At 44.7% G+C, this 27,915-nt stretch overlaps 1 protein-coding gene across 11 annotated transcripts in view; it reads left to right on the top strand.

Moving 5' to 3' along the window:
* Window positions 1–27,915, top strand: part of sfi1 (SFI1 centrin binding protein) — a 139,897-nt gene extending 111,982 nt beyond the window's left edge. For 6 of the 11 annotated variants that reach the window (XM_060843802.1, XM_060843803.1, XM_060843810.1 and 3 more), the window contains 5 exons: window positions 4,700–5,021; window positions 7,428–7,590; window positions 10,754–10,862; window positions 13,279–13,378; window positions 27,493–27,915. In XM_060843802.1, coding sequence (XP_060699785.1) covers window positions 4,700–5,021; window positions 7,428–7,590; window positions 10,754–10,862; window positions 13,279–13,378; window positions 27,493–27,609 — 811 coding nt within the window. In that variant the 3' untranslated portion in view covers window positions 27,610–27,915. The other 5 variants (XM_060843806.1, XM_060843805.1, XM_060843809.1 and 2 more) reach the window with 5 other exon arrangements.

Raw genomic sequence — 27,915 nt, 5'->3', positions numbered from 1 at the left:
ACTGCAGGAGTGATAAACTTGTGACCCTTTCTGTACATTCAAGCAGTTATTAAAATCTTTTGGGGCACCAGTGAATAAAAGGCAGAATTCCTGCCAGAGTTTTGATTCATACGTATCTCTTGATTATCGTCATTAAAATAGATGGTCTGTTCATTTGGAATCTGGCTGTGTCCAAGACCATACCGCTTCCCCCTACAGCTGTTATTTTAAAAGCTGTAAATTAAGTTTTAAAATTTTGGTGATGTAAAATGTGTGGTCTAAATGGAATTTTTAAAATTATTTCTTCAATCTGCATATTTTTGATTTCACATGTTTGAATTGAGTTTATTATTTATTATAATCCTCCACTTTAATTGGATTTTCTTTCCACTTTCTATTGTGAAGAGTCACCACCTTCCTGCAGTTCTCATGAATTGCTTTGATTCTGTGGGAGATTAGATTTGAACTATCTGTTTACAGTTTTGGTTAATTATTTGATGATGAAGGTCATCTCAACCTAGCCTAGCCTGGTCTGACCTTGTCCATTACTCCAAGGACTACTGGTTAACAATCAGCAATGAAGATCCTGGTGGAGTTTAATTTTCCTCTCTATATCCAGGAAATTTGGACCTTGTAGAACTTAACACATCTCTCTGACTGAGTTTAGCCAACTTGATTCATAAAAGGAATCAAATGCAATGGGTTGACTAAAATATAGTGTCTTTGTCCAGGTGCTGGTATTGAAGTTCTGTCTTGGTAAAAACAAGGACTGCAGATGCTGGAAACCAGAGTCTAGGTTAGAGTGCTGCTGGAAAAGCACAGCAGGTCAGGCAGCATCCGAGGAGTAGGAAAATCGACATTTCGGGCAAAAGCCCTTCATCAGGAATAGAGGCAGGGTGCCTGCAGAGTGGAGAGATAAATGAGAGTACAGTAGATGAGTGGGGATGGGGATGGAGGTGATAGATCAGAGAGGAGGGTGGAGTGGATAGGTGGGAAGGAAGATAGGCAGGTAGGACAGGTCATAAGGATGGTGCTGAGCTGGAAGGTTGGAGTTGGGGTGAGGTGGGGGAAGGGGAAATAAGGAAACTGGTGAAATCCACATTGATGCCCTAGGGGTTGAAGGGTTCCGAGGTGGAAGATGAGGCGTTCATCCTCCAGGTGTCGGGTGGTGAGGGAGCGGAGGTGAAGGAGGCCCAGCACCTCCATGTCCACGGCAAAGTGGGAGGGGGAGTTGAAATGTTGGGCCACGGGACGGTGTGGTTGATTGGTGCGGGTGTCCCAGAGATGTTCCCTAAAGCGCTCTGCTAGGAGGCGCCCAGTCTCCCCAATGTAGAGGAGACCGCATCGGGAGTAACGGATACAATAAATGATATTAGTGGATGTGCAGGTAAAACTTTGATGGATGCGGAAGGCTCCTTTAGGGCCTTTGATAGAGGTGAGGGAGGAGGTGTGGGCATAGGTTTTACAGTTCCTGCGGTGGCAGGGGAAGGTGCCAGGATGGGAGGGTGGGTTGTTGGTGGGTGTGGACCTGACCAGGTAGTCACGAAGAGAATGGTCTTTGCGGAAAGGGGTGGGGAGGGAAATATATCTCTGGTGGTGGGGTCCGTTTGGAGGTGGCAGAAATGTCTTTGAGTGATGTGGTTTATGCGAAGGTTGGTAGGGTGAAAGGTGAGCACTGGAGTGGGGGGTTCTGTCCTCGTTATGGTTGGAGGAGTGAGGTTTGAGGGTGGAGAGGCTGGATGTGGACGAGATGCGTTGGAGGGCATCTTTAACCACATGGGAAGGGAAATTGCGATCGCTAAAGAAGGAAGCCATCTGGTGTGTTCTGTGGCGGAACTGGTCCTCCTGGGAGCAGATATGGCGGAGGTGGAGGAATTGGGAATACGGGATGGCATTTTTGCAGGAGGTAGGGTGGGAAGAGGTGTAATCCAGGTAGCTGTGGGAGTCGGTGGGTTTGTAAAAAAACGTCAGTGTCAATTCGGTCGGCATTAATGGAGATGGAGAGGTCCAGGTGGTCTCCACTCTGCAGGCACCCTGCCTCTATTCCTGATGAAGGGCTTTTGCCCAAAACGTCGATTTTCCTGCTCCTCGGATGCTGCTGACCTACTGTGCTTTTCCAGCACCACTCTAATCTAGACTCTTGAGGTTCTGTCTTGTTTATTATGTATTGTATGAGAGTTATTCATGAATAGATAGAAACAACATCATTATCTGGAGAAAATATCACTTTTTTGTAGATTTACCCATCTGTAAACTTGACACTAGTGGGTGATATTGAGCATTTTGCTTAATTGGGGAACCACTTTGACAGCTTCTCACTGAAAGAGATGCAGTTGATTAGAGTACACCTCTCTTGGGAAATGCTAGTGCTGTATTGTGTCACAATTCCCAGGCTCAATCCTTGGGTGAGTCAGCCACTCTGCAGCAGTATTCTGGGCTACCCAGTGGGTAATTGGTCAGCGACAGGGTGGTTATAGTGAGAGTGAGATGGGAGCTCGTTTTCAAGCAGGTCAGTCAGAATCCTCATTCCTGATAACTGCTTAGCAACTCCAGGAGATTGCTAGTGTGTGTATATGCAAGAACAGGTGTGAAAATAAGATGGAGTGGCTCTCCGATGTGTAGCCGCCTGCCATTCACTGTTTGTTTGTCAGGTCTGAGAAGAACAGAGGGAGGGATGTCAGCACAAAATAAAATTGGGGGGCCTTTCAAGTTGAGGCATACTTGAGTATCCCCTGTGAGTAAGAAGGCAGTGCTGTGTTGTATAATTAGCTCACTCTTAACTAAACATGATGCAGACCAAACCAGATCTCTGGGTAAGACAGGAAGATAAACTGTGGAAAATGCAGTCAGTGCTTTCCGTTGCTTGTAGAAAGAGGCAACATCCATCTAAAGATTGGAAATTCCTTCTTACTAGCACTATTTGTTCAGTAGGCTGGGAGCCAGTAGTTGCCTTTAAAACCACTTCACCTTCAACGACAAGACCCACAAACAAATCAACGGGATGCTTATGGGATCACCAATATCAGGACTCTTCGCAGAAGCAGTGATGCAGAGGTTAGAACGAACAACCCTTCCCACTATCCAGCCTAAGCTTTAGGTCCACTATGTGGATGACAACTTTGTTATCCCAAAACGCAACAAAATAGAAGAAACCCACAAACGACATCCTTACTGGTATAAACTTCACTCAAGAGGAAGAGAACAACAACAGAGTCCTCTTCCTCAACGTCATGGTAGAACGCAAAGCCAATGGAGAGCTGCAGACTAGTATTTACAGGAAAGCCCCACATTGACCAAATACTCAACAGGCGCAATCATCACAATACCCACAAATGGAGCTATATCAGAACATTATTTAAATGAGCCACAACACACTGCAGCATCCAGGAACTACGAGAAGCTGAGGAAAAACACCTGTCCGACGGGTACCCGATAAGCGCAATCCGCCGATTACTGCACAACAGACCTAAACATGAAGACACAACATGCCCAGAGACCCTCGCCACCCTGCCATACATTAAGACATCTCTGAGATGACAACCAGACTATTCCTGCCTGTAGGCATCATGGTAACCCACAAACCTACCGCCACACTGAAACAAAAACTGATAAATTTAAAAGACCCCATACCAACAACCAGCAGAACAAACGTCATATACAAAATACCCTGCAAGGACTGCAATAAACATTACATTGGACACATGGGCAGGAAACTATCCACCAGAATGCATGAGCACCAACTAGCCACTAAAAGACATGACCAATTATCATTATATCCTTACGCACAGGTGAAGAGGGACACCAGTTCAACCGAGGCGATACATCCATCGTGGGATGGGCCAAACAAAGACACACGTGGAAATTCCTAGAGGCCTGGCATTAATCCGGAACTCCATTAACAAACTTATTGATTTGGACCTCATTTACCAACCTCTTAGAAACAGAACCGGAAGTGATATCACCCAACACAACAGACCAAGACACGCACATAGCAAGCGGGAGAGAACACCAGTGCTTCATTGGAGGTTCACTGATGATGTTACCTGGCATGGTGACAAACATCTGAGAACATATCTACCAGCTCAGCTAGCAAACTTACAACCTGAACCTCTATATAGTCTGTGAGGATTGCTGTTCTGAAATTGTATACTTACAGTGCGTAATTGCAACGACATCAGAATCTTGGTGGGTTAGGATTCCAGTGGGAATTGACACTTGGTGAGTTTGAATTCTAGTGGGTATAGACTTTGTGATTAGATTAGATTACTTACAGTGTGGAAACAGGCCCTTCGGCTCAACAAGTCCACACCGACCCGCCGAAGCGCAACCCACCCCTACCCCTACATTTACCCCTTACCTAACACTATGGGCAATTTAGCATGGCCAATTCACCTGACCCGCACATCTTTGGACTGTGGGAGGAAACCGGAGCACCCGGAGGAAACCCACGCAGACACGGGGAGAACGTGCAAACTCCACACAGTCAGTCGCCTGAGGCGGGAATTGAACCCGGGTCTCAGGCGCTGTGAGGCAGCAGTGTGTCACCGTGCCGCCCACATGGTGGTTGAGATTCCAGTAGGTATGGCTAACTATATGGTTTGTTTTCAAAACTGACAGTAGTTTCCAAATGCTATCTGCCAATAGAATATTCAGATTCATGTTGATGTACTGAATTACTCATACACCACAATTAATTTAAAAATTACTTTATTGGTTTCAGCGGCAGTACCTTGGACTCCACAATGTCAGCAATGACAGATTTGTCAGTAGCCAGAATGGAGACTTCAGTACCAAGCAAACCCATTGACACACGGGGTCACACCAGTCTAAGTGTCCACTCTGAGAAAAATGGTGCTGCCAGTCAGTCATTACGTTTTGCAGAAGTGACAGGGAATCTCCAAATGATGCTGTCACAGGGCTTCTTTCCCTTTGCCCACTTTGTTCCTTCAAGGGCAGCCAAGGATAGCCAGGAACAACCCGTGCATAAGGAACTCCTGCTGCCCCCGTCTGCATTCCTGTTACCTGGGAAAGAGAATGTGAATGTAAGACTGCTACTCATCTGTGTGTTGTGTTTGTGAATCACCTTCTCTTTCTGGAAATACTGATTCTTGTAGTTTATCCCAATTAACGTGACACCCACTTGACATCTGATCTTGGTGCACATTCCATTTATGAAAACTCAAACATTATATCCCAGTTTATCTACTCCTGTATTCTCTCACTTCCTCAGGCTGACGACTGAAGTGCAAAATACTGGTTTGAGTATCAAAGGAGAACCTATTGCCTCAGTTTAATGGCATAGCAGCTCATCATGTAGAGAGAATAATGACCATTAATGACCGACATGTCACCAACATGTGACTCCATACACAAATCCTTTGTGGTCAGGGTAGTTTATATGAGTCTGTGATTAGCTGTTATTAGATTGTAAACCACAAGTATTTATATGAGAAACTGTGCATATACAATAGCCTAACATCATTTCTATAAAGTACACAACAAGCTTTAAAGTTTGAAGACTTTTATTGTAATAAACACATTAAAAGCAACACTAAACACTATACAGTCAGCAGTTTGTATTCTGTCTGCAGACAAGCGATCCTCATTTAGTTATGAACATGATTGAAAATTTCCCACTACGGTTATCCCTTACTCTACAACTTAATTGGCGAACCAGTCTCAGGGGCTGACTTCCTTTTCCTTTGACAGCTGGGTCACGTCCATTCCCCGAACTGTGAGGATTAGACTGGAGATTGCTTCCCTCTAACCCCTGCAAGGTCAATCTTCCAGCCTACTTTAAATCTTCATAAGTTCTCTCTTTCATTTTTACACAAATTCTTACCGCTTTCTGCTTCAGGTCCATGACTTACCGTTTCTGCCTCCTCCTCTTCTGACTTTCAGACAGCTGCACACAGGTTCATATCTTTAAAGTTCACTAATAGGTTAGGAAACTTGCAACCGAGAACTATAGTGACTAGATATTGACTATCCCTTTCAAAGTCCAGCTCCATGACAATCTGGGCCCTGTATTCAGCTAGAAATGCTAACATATATGTTGTATCTTGAAATTGAAGTACAGTTTGAAGTATAACTATTTATAAAGCTTGATGTTCCAAACATATCCTCTGTGAAGACTAACAGTCCAACTGTCTTGTCACTAAAGTCTTTACAGCAATGACTGTGGTTTAAAAGTCATTGATTATGAAGTGTGTTGGAATGAGTTAAGGATTTGTTACCATTATAAATGGACATTCTTCCCTTGAATTGGAAGTTGCTGAGTCAGAGAGAACTGGGAGGTGTGAAGCAGTTGTTCCCAGCTGGGGTATAGTGAAGACAGCTAGCCCCAATATTCTCCTATATACACATAGGTAGTTCTTTGTTTCTGTCAGTGAATGATTTCTGTAGAAGCAGCCCAGGGCTTCACAATTGCATAACTTTTCTCTTTTACAAACTGGTGATGAGTTTTATCATACCTGAGAAAGATCATTCTTGAGGGCCTCTTAAATTGCACTTATTGTCAGCACTCAAAGTAGTCAGAGTCATAGAATCATAGATATGTATAGCATGGAAACAGACCCTTCGGTCCAACCTGTCCATGCTGATCAAATATCCCAACCCAATCTAGTCCCACTTGCCAGCACCCGGCCCATATCCCTCCAAATCCTTCCTATTCATATACCCATCCTTTTAAATATCGCAATTGTACCAGCCTCCACCACATTCTCTGGCAGCTCATTCCATACACGTACCACCCTCTGAGTGAAAAAGTTGCCCCCGGGTCTCTTTTTTTTATATCTTTCCCCTCTCACCCTAAACCGATGCCCTCTAGTTCTGGACTCCCCAATCCCAGGAAAAGACTTTGTCTATTTACCCTATCCATGCCCCTCATGATTTTATAAACCTCTATAACGTCACCCCTCAGCCTCTGACGCTCCAGGGAAAACAGCCCTATCCTTGTAAATCTTTTCTGTACTCTGTCAAATTTTGCAACATCTTTCCGATAGGAAGGAGACCAGAATCGCACGCAATACTACAACAGTGGCCTAACCAATGTCCTGTACAGCCGCAACATGACGTCCCAACTCCTGTACTCAATACTCTGACCAATAAAGGAAAGCATACCTTCTTCACTATCCTATCGACCTGCAACTACACTTTCAAGGAGCTATAGTTCTAATTCTATTAGCCATCAATGGTTTCCAGGAAAGTCAAAGGTCAACCTGACGTCTGGAAATTCAGTCGATGAAGAATCATTATCAGAGTTCTGAATATTGAGGGAGTCTGAGGGATATTCCTTATCAAAATTCTATGTTAGTTACAGCTGTTCAAGTATAATATATTGTGAAGCATTTTGGGATATATCTGAGAGAAATATGAGACACTATTACGTGCGTTCTTTCAACCAGAAGGGATGTGCATCTCCCTGAATGTTCCTCCTTTACTTTTAGATAAACATGGAGCAGGACAGGCACAGTCACATTGCTGATGCTGAGCACATTCACAAGGATGAGAAAGGTTTGAGTTGGCAGTCACCCACAAATCCACAGCTGCTCTCTCAAGATGAATTTAGGATCAGGCCTGGATGTCGCAGTGTGTTTTCTCAGGACACAGGTAAATGGATAACTACCAGGCATATTTTTAATGAATAAAATTTGTTGATTTTTGATTTTAATCAGTAATTACAGAAGGCACTATTCAGTCAATACAATGTCAACATGACATCTCTTTGCTGTCCCAGCCAAAGTCCATCACATGTCAGCTTGACTCTGTGGTAACTCTGTCTTCTCGGAGTTACTCGGTCATGATTTCATTCGAGGAAATGTGCGTCGTATCTGGACCTTCATTTGGTTCAGTAGTGGGGCACAAGATGTAGGAGCAGAAGTGGGTTTGCACCTGGTCTGCTCCACCATTCATTGACTTCATGGCTTTCCTAATAATCTCCAACCCCATTTTCTTGCTTTTTCCCCATAACCCTTGATTCCCTTACAGATTAGAAATCTGTCTATCTCCGTCTTGACTATACTTAATGGCCCAGCCTCCACAGCCCCGTGTGGTAAAGGATTCCATAGATTCCCTATCCTTTATCCTGAGGTTATGCCCTCTGGTCCTAGACTTTCCTACAAGGGGAAATAACGTTACCACATCTACCCTGTCTAGTCCCCTAAGATTCCTGTATGTTTCAGAAAAGTTGCTTGTTATTTAAAAGAAGGAGCATTTTGGATGAAACATGAAAACAGAGGCCATGTTTTATCTGTTCAGTTGAAATTAAAGGAAGCAATGATTCTGTTTTGAAGAAGAATGTGTGCAGAAAATCTCCATATCTTGCCCCATCATTTATTCCACAGTTAATGTTACCACTGCACCGTATGTTACCACTATACCGTATGTTACCACTATACCGTATGTTACCACTATACCGTATGTTACCACTGCACCGTATGTTACCACTGCACCGTATGTTACCACTGCACTTGCTGTGTGCAAATTGACTGCTGCATTTGCTAAAACCAAAGATGGCTTTACGTCAAAAGCAATTGTTTTGAAACTTTGGAACATCTGATCTTGGGGAGAGGCCCTCCTGTAGATATAAAGTATTCCCTCCATTCTCCCTCCCTGATGTGCTCCAGCCTTTGATGTATTATGTCTGGAAATCTCCTGCTGTTTGGATGAGCAGTCTAAAATTCACATACTTCAAAACCAGCAATTTCAAACCCAAAGCACAAGTAAAAATATGAAGTGCAATTAGCACTGAGTGACCTGGGATCAACTATAACAGACTGGTATTTTAACACATGAACTCGCCTACTGATTTTTGTGCTTCTGTTCTGTGCTGAGTTAAAGGAAGCATAATGAATTCCACAGATTCTGAAGGTAATGCTAATCTAGTTAGACACTCAGATTTATTTAGTTCACATAATTCTTACTAACTCTGTCTTCTGTAGTGAAATTAGTGTTGCGAGAAACTGTAACAGTGCTGGTCCTGGGCCTTTATATAATGAGGAACGATATGCATCATCATTTATCTGTGACATCACAAGCTCATTTCCATGTGCCATCTAAATATGAGGTTTCATAGAACATCACAGCACAGTACAGGCCCTTCAGCCCTCAATATTCCACCAACCTATGGAACCAATCTGAAGACTTTCTATCCCACTTTCATCCGTATGTTTATCCAATGACCATTTAAATGCCCTTAAAGTTGGCAAATCTACTGTTGAAAACAGGGAGTTGTGCATCCCTATTACCCTCTGAGTTAAGAAACTACCCCTGACATCTGCCCTATATCTATCACCCCTCAATTTAAAGCTATGTCACCTTGTGCTAGGCATCATCATCTGAGGAAGAAGGCTCTGACTGCCCACCCTATCTAACCCTCTGATTATCTTATATATCTCAATTAAGTCACCTCTCAACCTTCGTCTCTCTAATAAAAACAGCCTCAATTCACTCAGCCTTTCATAAGACCTTCCTCCATACCAGGCAACATCCTAGTTATTTGCCTCTGAACTCTTTCCAAAGCTTCCACATCCGTCCTATAATGTGGTGACCAGAACTGTACGCAATACTCAAGTATCAGAGTTTTGTACAGCTGCAACATGACCTCGGAGCTCCAAACCTCAATTCCTCTACCAATAAAAGCTAACACACTGTATGCCTTCTTAACAACCCTATCAACCTGGGTGGCAACTTTCAGGTACATAGATACCGAGATCTCTCTGCTCATCTCCACTGCTAAGAATCTTACCATGAGCCCAGTACTCTTTATTTGTGTTGTTTCTCCCAAAGTGAATAACCTCACACTTTTCCACATTAAATTCCATATGCCAACTCTCAGCCCAGCTCTGCTGCTTATCTATGTCCCTTTGTAACCTGCAAAATCATTCAGCACTGTCCACAACTCTAATGACCTTAGTGTCATCTGCAAATTTACTAACCCATCCTTCTACGCCCTCTTCCAGGTAATTTATAAAAATGACAAACAGCAGTGGACCCAAAACAGATTCCTGCAGTACGCCACTAGTAAATGAACTCCAGGATGAACATTTCCCATCAACAATCACCCCCTGTCTTCTTTCAGCTAGCCAATTTCTGATCCAAACCGCTAAATCACCCTCGGTCCCACGCTAAATCACCACGCTAAATCACCCTCAGTCCCATGCCTATGCAACAGCCTTCCATGGGAAACCGTATCAAATGTCTGACTGAAATCTATTTATACCACATCAACTACTTTACCTTCATCCACCTGTTTGGTCACCTTCTCGAAGAAGTCAACAAGGTTTGTGAAGCATGACCTACCCTTCCCAAAACCATGTTGACTGTTCCTATTCAAATTATTCCTTTCTAGATCATTCTAACTCCTATCTCTTATAATGATTTCCAATACTTTACCCAGAACCAAAGTAAGGCTCACTGGTCTATAATTTCCACGGTTGTCTCTACTCCCCTTCTTGAACAAGGGGACAACATTTGCTATCCTCCAGTTTTCTGGCACTACTCCTGTAGACAATACAGGAAGAAATAATGTTAATCTTTGTGTTAAGCAGTAAACCCACAAAAACTATATACTTCATCGTGTAGGTCATGTCATTTTTCACAGCAGTGTTTTGAATATTGTCCGTAAAGGCTGGAGTATGTTTTTGAGAGAGAAAACCACACCTCTGCTTTAACAGCTACATGCAATTATTTTTCATTGAACTGCAACTTTCCCCTCCCCGCCACCTCCACCAAAATCCCTCCCCACCCCCATCCCTTGCCATCCCGTCCCAAGATTCAGATAATGATTCTGATGGATGTAACCAGCAATGTCGGCTAGAGGCAGAACTACACGAGATACGTCAGGAGCTGCAGCGTTTCAATGACAATAAACAGAACCTCAGGTATGTTCTTGGGTGAGCAGTCTGTGTTTGGCTTCTATTATCCCCGGAGGGACAAAGTGGTATAATCCTCTTCTGTAGGAGTCGGGTTTCCTGACGTTCCTGAGAGCTCAGATACAACTGTAGGTGTTGTTCACAGTAACTGGAAGAATGTGATACCTTTGCACCTCAGTCTTCGGTAGCTGAAGCTATGCAGCTGGGTTTTGGCCCCAATCTCAATCCAGGTTTGTTTGAGGTTGAGTTAAGGCACAATAAAAAAACTATGAAGTAAGTTTATAGAATCAAGGAATGGGTATGGTGTAGAAGGAGGCTATTTGGCCCATCGAGCCTATGTTACCTTTTCCAAGGAGCAATTCACCTAGTCCAGTTCCTTTGCCATTCCGCTCAGCCCTGCATATCCGGCCTTTTCAGCGGGTAACACAATTCCTTTCACAAACCTCAATTGATTTTGCCTCCTGTCGAATGGTGGGATAGGCTCAAGGGGCTGGATGTCCTACTCTTATGGTCTCCGAATTCTTATGGTCTCCACCTCTCTCTCAAGCATCATGTTCCAGATCCCAAGCACTCACTTTGTTTTTCCTACTGTCATCATTAGATTTTTTTTTAACCAATTACCACAAAAGCACCTCCTCATGTTCTTGATCCTTCCACTACTGGAACATTGTTTCCTGATCTACTGTACCTTGCAAGTTTTGAGTAGTCTGTCAGATCTCTTCTCTGAGGAATCTATACATCTCCAAGCCAATAGTCATAACTTCTCTGATCTTTGTACAAATCTGAAGTTTTGCCTTCCTGGAACTATTCTCATGAAGCTTTGCTATAATCCCTCTAATGCCTATTGAAGCACTTTATGCAGCTGCTCTGTTTCCTCCCACAGTCTAAGGATGTGCAGGTTAGGGGGATTGGCCATGGTAAATTGCTCATTGATCCTACTCTATCCCTGTAACCCTGCATTAGCCATGGCTAATCATCCTACTGTGCACATCCCTCGACACTATGGGCAATTTAGCATGGCCAATCCACCTAACCTGCACATCTTTAGACTGTGGGAGGAAACCAGAGCACTTGGAGAAAATCTCTGCAGACATAGGGAGAATGTGCAAACTCCACACAGTTGCCTGAGGGTGGAATTGAACCTGGCTCCTTGGCGCTGTGAGGCAGCAGTGCCACTGTGCCACTCAATCTAAAAACACCGGCATTGATTTTCTTTTTAAAAAGTGGTTGCACCTTTAAGACAATGATTATAAGGAATTTCTGCTCTGAGTCCTGAGTCTTTTGAATTCTCTTCTACAATGGAGGTTCAGCCATTGAATATAATTAAGGCTGAGTTAGACAGATTTTTGATCTACAAGGGAGTGGAGAGTTATAGTGGGGCACTCAGTAAAGTGAAGGCCAAAATTAGATCAGCCGAGATCATATCAAATGGTGGAGTGGGCTCGAGTGCTTCCTCCTGCTCCTGATTCTTACAATATTTTAATTTGCAGCATTCCATTTCTGCAGCAGAAATGTACCTGAGGTTTTTGTGCTTCATCTTTGTTCCTTTCAGAGCTTGTTTTTATTTTGGTGACATAAGTTTATTAGGTTCAGGCAAGATAGCAGACAGCTGTATAGTCAACAAAGAGTTTAGCAGTTAATTTAATTTATCAGTTCCCTAGAACATCTTGGCACAGTTTTCAAGTCCAAAGTTGTTAAGGAAGGCTGGTTTGCTTATGAGGACTGAGGCTACGGTCATCCTCAAATTAGATATTGATCAACTATTGAATATTTGATTAGTATCTCTCTAAAGCTGCAGATCATGAAACTGGTTTTATATTTGAATCATATTTGTGTTCACTGTCCTCTGATCATTCCTGTGCTCTGAGTGATCAGTTGACTCAGGTGGAGATATGAAATGCAAATATTGAGGTCCATAATGTGGTATGTCAGAGGGGCACTGCCCATTCATCGGTCCCAACTCTGCACATGGTCAGATTATATTGGCTTGAATGGATTCTCTCATTGTTACTGTTTGTTCATATACCCTTCCTGAAATCGTTAGAGTCTGGCAAATAGAGGTAGTATTCAACATCTAACTACCCTCTCATAGAAATGGACTGAGTCCGTTTCCATTCGTTCCCCTCATAAAACCTGGTGAATGTGTCCCCATTCTGTTCCCCGGCATAGGAACCCATCTCCGGACAATGGCCTTTGAACCCACCCACAGTATATCCTGCTAGAAACCGCCTGTGATCCCATTCCCATTCTGTTTCTGAGCAAAGGCATAGGAACCAATCCTTGCTCTGTTGTTCTTGAAATGGCCTGTGAGCCCATCCCCCAATCTGTTGCCTAGCGTGGGGTTGTGAAGCCATCCCAGCCCTAATCTCCGAACAACAACCTACTCTGTAACATTATTTTTTAAAACGCACTCTCTTTTTTGAAGGTCCTGGCGGAAACAGGCCTCAGTACTCCGAAACTGGCTGCAGGTAAATGCTGTACACAAGGGGGAGGATGTGCTGGAGATCAGGCAGGAACTAAAACAGGTATGTGGAAGTATGACTGATTCATGAGCATTGAACTGGTTGGGTTGATCACTATTGCCAGTTTGACAGAAGTTATTCAGCTCATAAGGTATTAATAAACAGGCTGATATTCTCCAAAAGATTGATGTTAAGAAGGAGGATGTGCTGGAAAGTTTGAAAAACAGGATAGGTCAGTCCCCTGGGACAGATGGGATATACCCAAGGTTACCATGGAAAGGAAGGGAAGAGATTGCTGCACCTTCGGTGATGATCTTTGCGTCCTCACTTCCACTGGAGGAGTACCAGCTGACTGGAGCATAGCAAATGTTATTCCTTTGTTCAAGAAAGGGAATAGGGATAACCCTGGGAATTACAGACTTACTTTGGTGGTGGGCACATTATTGGAGGGGATTCTGAGAGACAGGCTTTATGATTATTTGGAAAAGCAAAGTCTGATTAAAGATGGCTTTGTGAGGGGCAGGTCATCCCTCACAAGCCTTATTGAATTCTTTGAGGATGTGATATAATGCATTGATAAAGGTAGTGCAGTGGATGTGATGTATATGGATTTTACCAAGGCGTTTGATAAGGTTCACATGGTAGGCTCTTTCAGGAAGTTATAAGGCATTGGATACAGGGAAATCTGGTTGTCTAGATACAGTATTGGTTGGCCCATAGAAGACAGAGAGTGGTAGTAGATGGAAAGTATTCAGCCTGAAACTCGGTGACCAGTGGTGTTCTGCAGGGATCAGTTCTGGGACCTCTGCTCTTTGTGATTTATATAAATGATTTGGATGAGGAAGTGGAATGAGTAGATTAGTAGGTTTGCTGATGATAAGGTTGGTGGAGCTGTGAATAGTGTGGAGGGCTGTTGTAGGTTACAATGGGACAATGACAGGGTGCAGAACTGGGCTGAGAAGTGGCAGATGGAGTTCAACCTGGAAAACTATGAAGTGATTCATTTTGGAAGGTTGAATTTGAATGCAGGATACAGGGTTAAAGGTAGGATTCTTGGCAGTGTGGAGGAACAAGGATCTTGGGGTCCATGTCCATTAATCCCTCAATGTTACCACCCAAGTTGATAGAGTTGTTAAGGAAATGTATGGTTGTCAGCTTTCATTAGCAGGGGAATTGAATTGAAGAGCTACGAGGTTATGCTGCAGCTCTATAAAGCCCTGGTTAGAACACACTTGGAATATTGTGTTCAGTTCTGGTCACATCATTATAGGAAGGATGTGGAAGCTTTAGAGAGGGTGCAGAGGATATTTACCTGCTTGGACCTGAGGGCATGTCTTATGAAGAAAGTTTGAGGCAGTTAAGGCTTTTCTCATTGGAGCGAAAGAAGGATGAGAGGTGACTCGACAGAATGTACAAGATGATGAGAGGCATAGATAGAGTGGATAGTCAGAGACTTTTTCCCAGAGCAGAAATGTCTATCATGAGGAGGCATAATTTTAAGTGATTGGACGAAGGTTTAGGGGAGATATCAGAGGTAGGTTCTTTACACAGAGTGTGGTGGGTGCGTGGAATGCACTGCCAGCAATGGTAGTACAGTCAGATAGAATCACATTAAAGTGATTTTGAGAAAGCACATGGACGATAGTAAAAAGAAGGGTATGTAGGTTAGATTGATCATGGAGTAGGACAAAAGATTAGCACAATATCGAGGGCTGAAGGACCTGTACTGCGCTGTACTGTTCTATGTTCTAAACTTACAGTATTAACTGATAGATTAGGTTGGTACTGTTTGCTCTGCTGAATTTGCAGTATTCAAGAGATGCTAAGTTTAAAAAAAGTAATCTAATTAATGTAACTTATTCAGAGACAGACAGACAGTTAAGGGATAAATAGAAAATAAAATAAAAGCATTGTAACTGTTCACTTAAGTAGTTTTGGTTGCTAGACCCTTACGCAATCCGCAGATAATGAGTTGTTCACAGGCACAAAGGACTGTATATCTTGCTTGAATTTCAAGGTCAATGCAAATAGCTTTCACAAACCACTGGAGACATTTACATTTTGCAGAATTATTTCTTTTCTCAGAACTTTCAGTAATTCGATAACTGGAGGACAACTAGAGAACAACAAAAACTCCATCCAACCCCATCCACACGCCCACTGCCTTCTCCCCAAAGCCAAGTCCAAGCCAGTTCAATATTTGTTTTCTCTTTATTGTCAACATTCTCTTTGATTGCCCCTTTTAATACCCAAGCAGCTGCCAGTCCTTGAGAATAATACATCTCAGATGCTGAAACATCTGGACTGTTCTTAGAATAATAACCAACCTGCAGTTAGTTTTCCAGGGGCAGTTCCTGAACAAATAGCAGTTTGTTTGCTCTTCCCTTTTTTTTAGAACAGACAGGCTGTTACTCAAAGTCCAAAATTTAACTCTCAAGCTCAAAGGTCCAAACCAAAAATGAGGAACATAAAGAAGCACTGATTTTTTGCAATTGGGTAGCAAAAGCAATGAAGCGGATTATTGTCTGAATGGCCATAGATTGGGAATGTGGGGGCTGGGATTGCTACAAGCTCTGAGTGTCATTGTACACTAGACATAGAATCTCTACAATGTGGAAATAGGCCATTTGGCTTATCAAATCCACACCAACCTTCCGAAAAGCATCCCACCTACACCTAGCTCCCTACCCTACCCCATAACCCTATCTTTTTAATGGCTAATCCATCTAACCTACCCATCCATGGTCACTATGGGCAATTTTCCATGGCCAATCCACCGAACCTTTGGATTGTGGGAGGAAATTGGAGCACCTAAAGGAAACCCACCCAGGAACAGAGAGAAAGTGGAAACGCCACACAGACAGTCGCCCAAAGGTGGCATCGAACATGGGTCCCTGGCACTGTGAGGCAGCAGTGCTAACCCCTGAGCCACCATACCACCCCGGGAAGTAAGTGTGTAGATACAATAAGTGAATAAGGCAAATGATATGTTGGCCTTCACAGTGAGAGGATTTGAGCACAGGAGAAAGTGAGGACTGCAGATGCTGGAGATCAGAGCTGAAAATGTGTTGCTGGAAAAGCGCAGCAGGTCAGGCAGCATCCAAAGAACAGGAGAATTGACGTTTCGGGCATGAGCCCTTCTTCAGAAATGAGGAAAGTGTGTCCAGCAGGCTAAGATAAAAGGTAGGGAGGAGGGACTTTGGGGAGGGGCGTTGGAAATGCGATAGGTGGATGGAGGTCGAGGTGAGGGTGATAGGCCGGAGTGGGGGTGGGGGCGGAGAGGTCAGGAAGAAGATTGCAGGTTAGGAAGGTGGTGCTGAGTTCAAGGATTGGGACTGAGACAAGGTGGGGGGAGGGGAAATGAGGAAACTGGAGAAATCGAGGTTCATCCCTTGTGGTTGGAGGGTTCCTAGGCGGAAGATGAGGCACTCTTCCTCCAACCGTCGTGTTGCTATGGTCTGGCGATGGAAGAGTGGGAGGGGGAGTTGAAGTGTTGAGCCACGGGGTGGTTGGGTTGGTTGGTCTGGGTGTCCCAGAGGTGTTCCCTGAAACGTTCCGCAAGTAGGCGGGCTGTCTCCCCAATATAGAGGAGGCCACATCGGGTGCAGCGGATGCAGTAAATGATGTGTATGGAGGTGTAGGTGAATTTGTGGCGGATATGGAAGGATCCTTTGGGGCCTTGGAGAGAGGTAAGGGAGGAGGTGTGGGCACAAGTTTTGCATTTCTTGCGGTTGCAGGGGAAGGTGCCGGGAGTGGAGGTTGGGTTGGTGGGGGGTGTGGATCTGATGAGGGAGTCACGAAGGGAGTGGTCTTTTCGGAACACTGATAAGGGAGGGGAGGGAAATACATCCTTGGTGGTGGGGTCTGTTTGGAGGTGGTGGAAATGACGACGGATGATATGATGTATGTGGAGGTTGGTGGGGTGGTGGGTGAGGACCAGTGGGGTTCTGTCCTGGTGGTGATTGGAGGGGCAGGGCTCAAGGGCGGAGGAGCAGGAAGTGGAGGAGATGCGGTGGAGAGCATCGTCGATCACGTCTGGGGGGAATCTGCGGTCCTTGAAGAAGGAGGCCATTTGGGTTGTACGGTATTGGAACCAGTCCTCCTGGGAGCAGATGCGGCAGAGACGAAGGAATTGGGAGTATGGGATGGCATTTTTACAGGGGGCAGGGTGGAATGAGGTGTAATCTAGGTAGCTGTGGGAGTCGGTCGGTTTGTAGTAAATGTCTGTGTTAATTTGGTCGCCCGAGATAGAAATGGAAAGGTCTAGGAAGGGGAGGGAGGAATCTGAGACGGTCCAGGTAAATTTGAGGTCGGGGTGGAAGGTGTTGGTAAAGTTGATGAACTGTTCAACCTCCTCGTGGGAGCACGAGGCAGTGCCGAAACAGTCATTGATGTATCAGAGGAAAAGGTGGGGGGTGGTGCCAGTGTAGCTGTGGAAGATGGACTGTTCCACATATCCTACGAAGTGGCAGGCATAGCTGGGGCCCATGCGGGTGCCCATGGCAACTCCTTTGGTTTGGAGGAAGTGGGAGGATTGAAAAGAGAAGTTATTCAGGGTGAGGACCAGTTCAGTCAGTTGAAGGAGGGTGTCAGTGGAAGGGTACTGGTTGGTATGGCGGGAAAGGAAGAAGCGGAGGGCTTTGAGTCCTTCGTGATGGGGGATGGAGGTGTACAGGGACGGGATGTCCATGGTGAAGATAAAACTATCAAACCGGCAGACAAGGGAGGCGCGGTAGTAGCTTGGCGCACCGACCTTTATACCGCTGAGGCTAAACGCCAGCTTGCGGACACCTTCTCCTATTGCCCCCTTGACCATGACCCACCTCCCACCACCAAACCATCATCTCCCAGACCATCCATAACATCATCACCTCACAGGTTCTCCCATCCACCGCCCCCAACATCATATTCCCGCAACCACGCACCGCCCGTTTCTATCTCCTGCCCAAAATCCACAAACTTGACTGCCCCGGCCAACCCATTGTCTCAGTCTGCTCCTGCCCCACAGAACTCATCTCTGCATACCTCGACACGGTCCTGTCCCCCTTAGTCCAAGAACTCCCCACCTATGTTCGAGACACTACCCACGCCCTCCACCTCTTCCATGATTTTCGCTTCCCCTGTTCCCAACGCCTTATCTTCACCATGGACATCCAGTCCCTGTACATCTCCATCCCCCATCACGAAGGACTCAAAGCCCTCAGCTTCTTCCTTTCCCGCCGTACCCTTCCACTGACACCCTTCTTCGACTGACAAGTTGTTCAGGACCAATTCAGTCAGTGGGATATGTGGAACAGTCCATCTTCCGCAGCTACACTGGCACCACCCCCCACCTTTTCCTCTGCTACATCGATGACTCTATCGGCGATGACTCTATCGGCGCTGCCTCGTGCTCCCACGAGGAGGCTGAACACTTCATCCACTTTACCAACACCTTCCACCCGACCTCAAATTTACCTGGACCGTCTCAGGCTCCTCCCTCCCCTTCCTAGACCTTTCCATTTCTATCTCGGGCGACTAAATCAACACGGACATTTACTAAAAACCGACCGACTCCCACAGCTACCTAGATTACACCTACTCCCACTCTGCCCCCTGTAAGAACGCCATCCCATACTCCCAATTCCTTCGTCTCCGCCGCATCTGCTCCCAGGAGGACTGGTTCCAATACCGTACAACCCAAATGGCCTCCTTCTTCAAGGACCGCAGATTCCCCCAGACGTGATCGACGATGCTCTCCACCGCATCTTCTCCACTTCCTGCTCCTCCGCCCTTGAGCCCCGCCCCTCCAATCGCCACCAGGACAGAACCCCACTGGTCCTCACCAGCAGCCCACCAACCTCCACATACATCATATCATCCGTCATCATTTCCACCACCTCCAAACAGACCCCACCACCAAGGATGTTATTTCCCTCCCCTCTCCTATCAGCGTTCCGAAAAGACCACTCTCTCTGCGACTCCCTCGTCAGGTCCACACCCCCCACCAACCCAACCTCCACTCCCGGCACCTTCCCCTGCAACCGCAAGAAATGCAAAACTTGCGTCCACACCTCCCCCTTCCCTCCAAGGCCCCAAGGGATCCTTCCATATCCGCCACAAATTCACCTGCACCTCCATTCACATCATTTACTGCATCCGCTGCACCCGATATAGCCTCCTCTAAATTGGGGAGACAGCCCGCCTACTTGCGGAAGGTTTCAGAGAACACCTCTGGGACACCCGGACCAACCAACCCAACCGCCCCGTGGCTCAAAACTTCAGTTCCCCCTCCCACTCCGCCAAGGACATGCAGGTCCTTGGACTCCTCCATCGCCAGACCATAGCAACACGACGGCTGGAGGAAGAGCGCCTCATCTTCCACCTGGGAACCCTCCAACCACAATGGATGAACCTAGATTTCTCCAGTTTCCTCATTTCCCCTCCCCCCCCGCCTTGTCTCAGTTGAATCCCTCGAACTCAGCACCACCTTCCTAACCTACAATCTTCTTCCTGACCTCTCCGCCCCCACCCCACTCCGGCCTATCACCCTCACCTTGACCTCCTTCCACCTATCACATCTCCAACGCCCCTCCCCCAAGTCCCTCCTCCCTACCTTTTATCTTAGCCTGCTGGACACACTTTCCTCATTCCTGAAGAAGGGCTCATGCCCGAAACGTCGATTCTCCTGCTCCTTGGATGCTGCCTGACCTGCTGCGCGTTTCCAGCAACACATTTTCAGATTTGAGCGTGGATGTCTTACTGCATTTGTACAGCCCTGTGGTGAGACCACACCTGGAGTGCTTTGTGCAGTTTTAGTCTCCTTATCTGAGGAAGGATGTTCTGGTGATTGGTGGTGGAGGGGTGGGTGAGGAGGGGAGTGCAGCAGAGCTCTACCCGACTGATCGCAGGACTGGTGTATAAAGAGAGACTGGATGTTTAGGATTGTGTTCCCTGGAGTTTGGAAGGAAGTTTCCATAATCTCTGAGAACCGTAGAGCTGCACTCCCAGTAGAAATAGATGATAGTTGATGCTTTAACCTGAAGGTCACTAAGCCTCGGGTGAGGGGAGAGGTTGTGAATAAGAGTCATAGAGTTGTGCAGCATGGCCAGTCCCCGTGGCCCCGTTTGACCAAGCCACCCAGTTTTTACAATATAAACTAGTCCCATTTGTCTGCGATTGGTCTGTATCCCTCCAGGCCTATCTCCTCCATGTGTCTGCCTAAATATTTCTTAAGTGACAAAATTGGACTCACTTCTACCACTACCTCTGGCATCCATTTCCAGACACTCACTACCCACTGTGTGAAAACATTCCCGTCTGCATTCTTTTGTATCTCTCCCCTCTCACCTTAAAACTATGCCCTCTACTTTTAGACTCCCCTACCATTGGGAATAACTGTTAGCTTTCTATCTTACCTGTACCTCTCATGATTTTATAGATCTCTATAAGGTCACCCATCAGTCTCCTATGCTCCAGGGAAAAAAGTCTCAGCCTATCCAACCTCTCCTTATAACTCAAATCTCAGTGAAGATTTTCTGTGCTCTTTATAGTTTAAAATATCCTTTCTATAGTCGAGCAACCAAAACTGTACGCAGTACTCCAAATGTGGCCTCACCAACGTCTCATACAACTGCAACAAGACATCTCAACTCCTGGACCCAGTGCTCTGACTGATGAATGCTAGTATGCCAAAAGCCGTCTTCATTGACCTGTCTACGTGAGAATCTATTTTCAAGGAGCTATGAACTTGTACCCCTGGATCTCTTTGTTCTGTCACATCCCTGAGGGTCCTACTGTTGATGGTGTAAGTCTTGCCCTGATTTGACCCACCAAAATGGAACAGCTTGCATTAAACTAAATTAAACTCCACCTGCCATTCTTAAGCCCATTGGCCCACTTGATCAAGATCTCACTGTGTTCCCAGATAACCTACATTGTCCTCTATACCACCAATCATGGTGTCATCTGCAAACTTACTAACCATACCTCCTAAATTCTCATCTAAATCATTTATATAATTTACGAGCAATAGTGGACCCAGCACTGATCCCTGTAGCACACCACTGGTCACAGTCTGAAAGACAACCCTCTGCCACTCCCCTCTTCTACTGTCAAGCCAATTTTGTGTCCAGTTGGCTAGCTCTCCCTGGATACCATGAGATTTAACCTTCTCCAACAACCTACTATGAAGTTCCTCGTCAAAGGACTCGTAAAGTCCATGTAGACAATGTCTACTGCACTGCCCTCATCTACTTTCTTGGTCATCCCTTAAAAAAACTTGACCATAGTCCTTCATGGTAAGGACTGTGCAGGAACTGAACTGAACTGTTGGTATCATTGTGCATCACAAACCAGCCATCTCACCATCTGAGCTAACTGACCTCTGGATGGAGCTTAGAGGAATGAGTGGGGATCTTATGCAAACTATAAAACTCTTAACTGGACAAGATAGGGTAAGTACAGGAAGGTTGTCCCTGATGAGACCGGGGGAGTCCAGAACCAGGGGTCATGGTTTAATAATACAGAGGTAGGCCGTTGAGGAGTTAGGTGTAGAGAAGCTTTTTACTCAGAGAGTGGGGAACCTGTGAAATCCTCTGCCACAGAAAGCAGTTGATTCCAAAACATTAAAATGTTTTCAAGAAGACGTTAGATATTGTTCTTAGGACAAAAGGAATCAAAATGCAAGGGGAAAAGTGGGAACTGAAATGGATGGTCAGCTGTGATCGCATTGAATAACACAGCATGTTGAAAGGGCTGAACCTGCTTCTATGATTTCCCTCTTAGTAAATTCGTGCTGATTCTATCCTACCCTGTCGCTGTTTTCCAACTACTGTGCTATTAAAATATTTCATAATGGACTCCAGCATTTTAATGGTTTAACACATCACATATTGCACAGCCCCAAAGCTCTGAGACAAAATCCTGTCAGTGCACAGAAAGCTGTTTGACACCTGACAAAGAAGTTAGTGATGTAACTGCGATGCCATTTCACCCTTGATGCAGCAGGTCATTCAGCATTTCCTTTGGAATATTCAACTTTCTATTCCTCCGTTTGAATCTGAGGCTGATTAAATTATTCACTCCACATTCAGCCTCTCCCAGAGACTATTGGAGTTTATCCAGGGTTGGGAAATGCATTTTATCAATTTATTTATTAGATGATGCTAGGTGATGTTGTGATGGTAACGTCACTGGGTTGTAATCCGGACGACCAGATTGCTGTTCTGGGAGGATATATTCAAATCTAACCGTGGCCGCTGGTGGAATTTGAACTCAGTTCATAAAATCTGGAAACTGAAACTAATCTCAATGGTGGTGACCATGACAACTATCATAGGTTGTTGTACGAAACCCATCTGATTCACTCGTGCCCTTCAGGGGAGGCATGATGGCTCAGTGGTTAGCACTGCTGCCTCACAGTGCCAGGGACCCCGGTTCGATACCAACCTCGGGCGACTGTCTGTGAGCACATTCTCCCCGTGTCTGCGTGGGTTTCCTTCCAAAATTCAAAGATGTGCAGGTTAGATGAATTGGCCATGCTGAATTACCCACAGTGTTCAGGGATGTGTTGATTAGCTATATTAGCCAGGAGTAAATGTAGAGTAATGGGGTAGGGAATGGGTCTGGGTGGGTTACTCTTTGGAGGGTTGGTGTGGACCTGTTGAGCACACTGTAGGGATTCTGTGAAATCTGCCATCCTTACCTGGTCTGTCAAGCCACCCAGTTCAAGGGCAGTTAGAGATGGGCAACAAATGCTGACTTTGCCAGTGACACCCTCAACCCGTGAATGAATTAAAATGTATTGATTTCGGAGACATTGGAAAATAAGAAATAGGAGAAGTGATTAGGCCATTCAAGCTGGTTTATGGCTGATCTTCGATTCAAAGCCATTGTCCTGCACTATCCCCATGTCCTTTGATAATAAATATATCAATCTCTGTCTTGAACATACTCAGTGGCTGAACCATCACGGTTTTTCAGGGGGAGAATTCCAAAGGTTCATCACCTTCTGAGTGAGGAGATTCTCATCACAGTCCTACCCTCTACTCTGCCACATTCCCTTTGGTTTTATACCTTCCACCAAGGGAAAATGTTCTTCCTCCCGTTGATGCTGTCAATCTGCTTCAATGAGATCACTTCTCAGTCTCCTAACCTCTGGAGAATGTAGACCCAGTCTCCTCCATCTCTCTTCAAAGGACAATCCCTCTGTTCCAGGGATCTGTTTGGTGAATCTTCCCTGCACTCTTTCTATGGCAAATATATCCTTGGTAAGGAGATCAAAAATGTGTTAAGTACTCATGGTGCAGTCTTCACAAGGTTCTGTATAATTGCAGCAAGGCTACTTCTGTATTTGAATCCTCTCAGTAAAGGTCAATATACCATTGTCCTTCCTAATTACGTGCTAACTTTATGGCTTTTGAACAAGAGCACCCAGTTCCCCTTCGACATCAACATTTCCCGGTCTGCCCCTTTTAGTCATTACTCTGCTTTTCTGATTTTTCTTCCATGATCTTCCACTGCATTATGGCCATTTGCCTTCAGGCATTTGTACCTGATGAGGCAATACTTATGTTAAAGTAAGAACTAGACATGAGTAACTTGGTACTGAAAGATTGAACAGACTTGTTACTCCTCCTGGTGTGTGTGTTTTATATATATTACAGACACAGGCACTTCTGTATGTGGGCTAATACTAAGTGTCATGCTTCAAATGGCCCCAGTTAGGATGCAGACTGAGACCTTTATAGGTAGTGATAGCACGTCTCTTAAGGAGGATGCGTAATGTTTCCATTAACATGCAGTCTAACTTTAAGTATTCCAAACAGATATAGATGGTTGTGCATAGCCATGTGTTGTTAGCTCTGCTTTTACCTGTTTGTATAATTGACATGTCAGGAACTTAAAGTTGCTTTGGCATTATTTCGTTCTGATCCTATGATTGTATATCTGTTTGGAATGGTACGTGTTGTGCCCCATTACCAATGTTGCTGACTTGGTTGTCTTCCTGTTGGTAGCTGTCACTCATTAACATTGTACAAATGCCATTGTCAGAGTTTGTTTCGATTTCACTGCACTTTAGATGCTGCCTGAACAGCTGTGCTCTTCCAGCACCACTGATCCAGAGTTTGTTTCATCTCTGTTCATGATCGGCATGTTGTTCATTGACCTGCGCTGGCTTTAATGATTCAGTATATAGCACCATATTCAGCATTTATTGCCCGTCCCTAGTTGCCATTGAGAAGGTGAGGGTGACTGCCTTCTTGAACCACTGCAGTCCTCCTGTGGACACATATTACCTGAATTCCCTCCCTAACAATACTGTCTCCATAGGATCTGGGCTGTTTTTATATCCTAGAAACCTGTGGGATAGTACGTAAATTTTAGTGATTGGATTTCTGACTTGCACTCTGCTTAATGCTTGTTTTGGGTAGTTCCTATCTCATTGCGTGCCTCTTTCATTTACCTCTGTCTTTGAAAAAGAATAGCCTTGTCTCAGAATGATTAGGAGAAAGTGAGGACTGCAGATCAGAGCTGAAAAATGTGTTGCTGGAAAAGCGCAGCAGATCACGGTGGGCGGCACGGTGGCACAGTGGTTAGCACTGCTGCCTCACAGCGCCTGAAGACCCGGGTTCAATTCCCGACTCAGGCGACTGACTGTGTGGAGTTTGTACATTCTCCCCGTGTCTGCGTGGGTTTCCTCCGGGTGCTCCGGTTTCCTCCCACAGTCCAAAGATGTGCGGGTCAGGTGAATTGGCCATGCTAAATTGCCCGTAGGGTTAGGTAAGGGGTAAATATAAGGGTATGGGTATGGGTGGGTTGCGCTTCGGCGGGTCGGTGTGGACTTGTTGGGCCGAAGGGCCTGTTTCCACACTGTAAGTAATCTAATCTAATCTAATCAGGCAGAATCAAAGGAGCAGGAGAATCGACGTTTCGGGCATAAGCCCTTATCTCAGAATGATTAGTCAGCTGGTTGTTGGATGAGGTTGTTTTCTTTGCCTTCCAGCCATAACTTGTGCTGGGGATGATAGTCTCCTCTATTAGGTTACATGAGAATTCAGCAACACATTGTGCAAACCTTGTTTGTTACTCAACTCTTGTTGATCATTGATTTGATAGAACGTACCATTCGTTCTACTAGACTGAGCAAGGACAGTGGAGTGACGTACCCTATAGCAATAAACTTCAATCTGTGTCAAACCCAATCCAATCCCTGTCAGCCATACATACTGAAAATAAGTTGTCTCAGTGATGGTAGCACTCTTGTGTTGCCAAGTCATTGAATAATTTTAAGTATCCTGAATCATGTGAGACATTTCAAGTGAAGGTTGTACTTGAACTTATTTGGAGAAGTAACTTGTCACTAGGATGTAATCATTCCCATGCCGATGAATGGATCTATTGCCTTCCCCCAATTATTGTCAGGGCTTCCTCGAAAATACCTTTTGCAACTCACGTAGTTGCTCACCTTCAGCAGTTAACAATTGAAACTGCCTACACTGGTTCAGGCCAAAATGTAAGAGATAAACCTTCAGAACAGATAAATCTTCAACTTCATCTGATTCAATTGAATCACCTCTTGTCTGTTCCATCCCAGTGAGTGTGGTTTAAATCTTGTAAATTGTCAGTGAATGGAGATCTATGCATATGAGCATCCTGCCACTGCTGAAGCCAAATTAAGATCGTGTCATGGCATTGCAGTGTGTAGAATTAGTAATTAGTCAGATGGTCTCCTGGGGGTTGTACAGTGCTACTTGCTAGGGCACATTATGGTAGTATATTGGCACTAGCCCTTCTGTCAATTTTAGCTTTGAGGGTGTATCGTCCTGCCTTTTCAGGATACGTGATGTTAGTGGTTATAATCCCATACTACCAATGTGGAATTTGAGATTAATGCTGAGGCAAATTTGGCCTCCTCCTTAAATTGGCTTTTTACTCTGTTGACTGTACACTTCATCGATGTTTTGGGTTGTGCACATTCTTAAGACATACTTTGCTGCCAGTGTTGCGTTGTACCATCTTGTTAGTCACCTGTATTTTGTTGAGGTTTGGAACTAGATTTTCTGAACATGTGCACCCAATGGCATTTGGTAATTGTTCAGCAGAAATGATCTCCAACCAGCAGATAGCTTTTACCATTAATTTCCATTAACATCAAGGGTAATCATACTTACCTCACCTCTGAAATTGAGCTGTTTCATACATATTTGGACCAAGGCTGTAATGAGCTGAATGACCCTGATGGAAGCCAAACAGCTAACTGTGGAGTAGTTTTACTCACCGTCAACTGTAGGGGTGGTAATTGGCTCATAGTGCCACACAACGATACTTTGAGGATACCTTCCAAAGGCAGAACTGTGTCGTGATCACTCTTAACAATACTGTCATGAACAAAGGCATCATCAGCTTGCAGTGGTGAGGATGAGGTAAAATATTTGTTTCCTAACTAAGGGTCTCCCTTTGTCATTTGGTATCTTGGTGTGTAGATGCTAAATGGGGAAATAGACTTAACAGTGTAGGTTTTATTGAGCAAATGAGTTATTACCCCAAAAATCATCATATACTCTCCTGTGGATTTACTAATGTCTTGCAGGGTGTGGTATGGTTTTAGAATTTAATTACTTTGGTAGATAACTTTGCCAAGTTTCTGGGTCAAGAATGAACTATACCAAGTACAAATGGAGATACCACCTGAAATTGTATGTAAAAATATCATCCTCGGAGCGTGCCATCTGTGCTTCATGGTAAGGCAGCAGTAACCTTAGCAGGGTTTCCAGAAATGACAGTCTTCAGGTTTAATAATCTGCTCTATATTGTCAGGCAGCCTTTTAAAAAAAAAAGCTGTTACACTAGAAAGAAATTACCAAATATAGATATGTTTGTAATGGTAGACATTTTAACAAGCAGGAGACCATCACACAGGATGTTGTGAAGCAGAAGTTACAGGATTGCAGCTCCCAGAGGATTTGAACCTTCTCTTCTTTTGGAGAACCAATGTGCAGAAATTCACCACCGCCTGGTCTAACACAGTCGGTAAAAGCAAAGCTGGTGTAATACTGTTACTTAACATGAAATCTTCTTACTTTGACACCATCTGTACAATTACAAACAGCCACAACAATATTTAGTGTGTTTATGCTGACCGTGCAGTTGATGGAACTAACGGGATCTGTTTATGCTTTGATTTATTTGTTTAGCTGGAGACGGATATTGAAAAGCTTTCAAAGAAGCTGCGCAAGGATGAACCTTACATACAGGGCCACGTTGCGAGAGTTCAGGAGATCCGGCAAATCCTGACTGAGAAAGATCAGTAATCATCACTTTCAAGTTTGCTGTCTCTGTGATGTGTTTTGCCAAAGCAGAAAATCTCAGTCATACTGAGCCCCTGAAAGAGGGAAACCAGCATCGAGTTTGAAGCACATGTTCCAAATGGAGTCATGAAAGCAAATTCTGAACTTATTTTCACAACAGTCTTTACACAATATGGTGGTGAAGGGCAAGCAGGTGTAGCATTTACTGATTTAATAACTGGTATTTAGTTAATTTGTAACTGTACAATGTTATAAATCAATCTGTAATCATGTAAATATATTCCAAAATAAAGATTATTCAACCAAGAA

Source organism: Hemiscyllium ocellatum, chromosome 24 (assembly GCF_020745735.1).
Source record: "Hemiscyllium ocellatum isolate sHemOce1 chromosome 24, sHemOce1.pat.X.cur, whole genome shotgun sequence".
In the NCBI taxonomy this organism is placed as follows: domain Eukaryota; kingdom Metazoa; phylum Chordata; class Chondrichthyes; order Orectolobiformes; family Hemiscylliidae; genus Hemiscyllium; species Hemiscyllium ocellatum.
The sequence above is the reverse complement of the archived record's forward strand: the minus strand, read 5'-3'. Positions and strand labels throughout refer to the sequence as shown.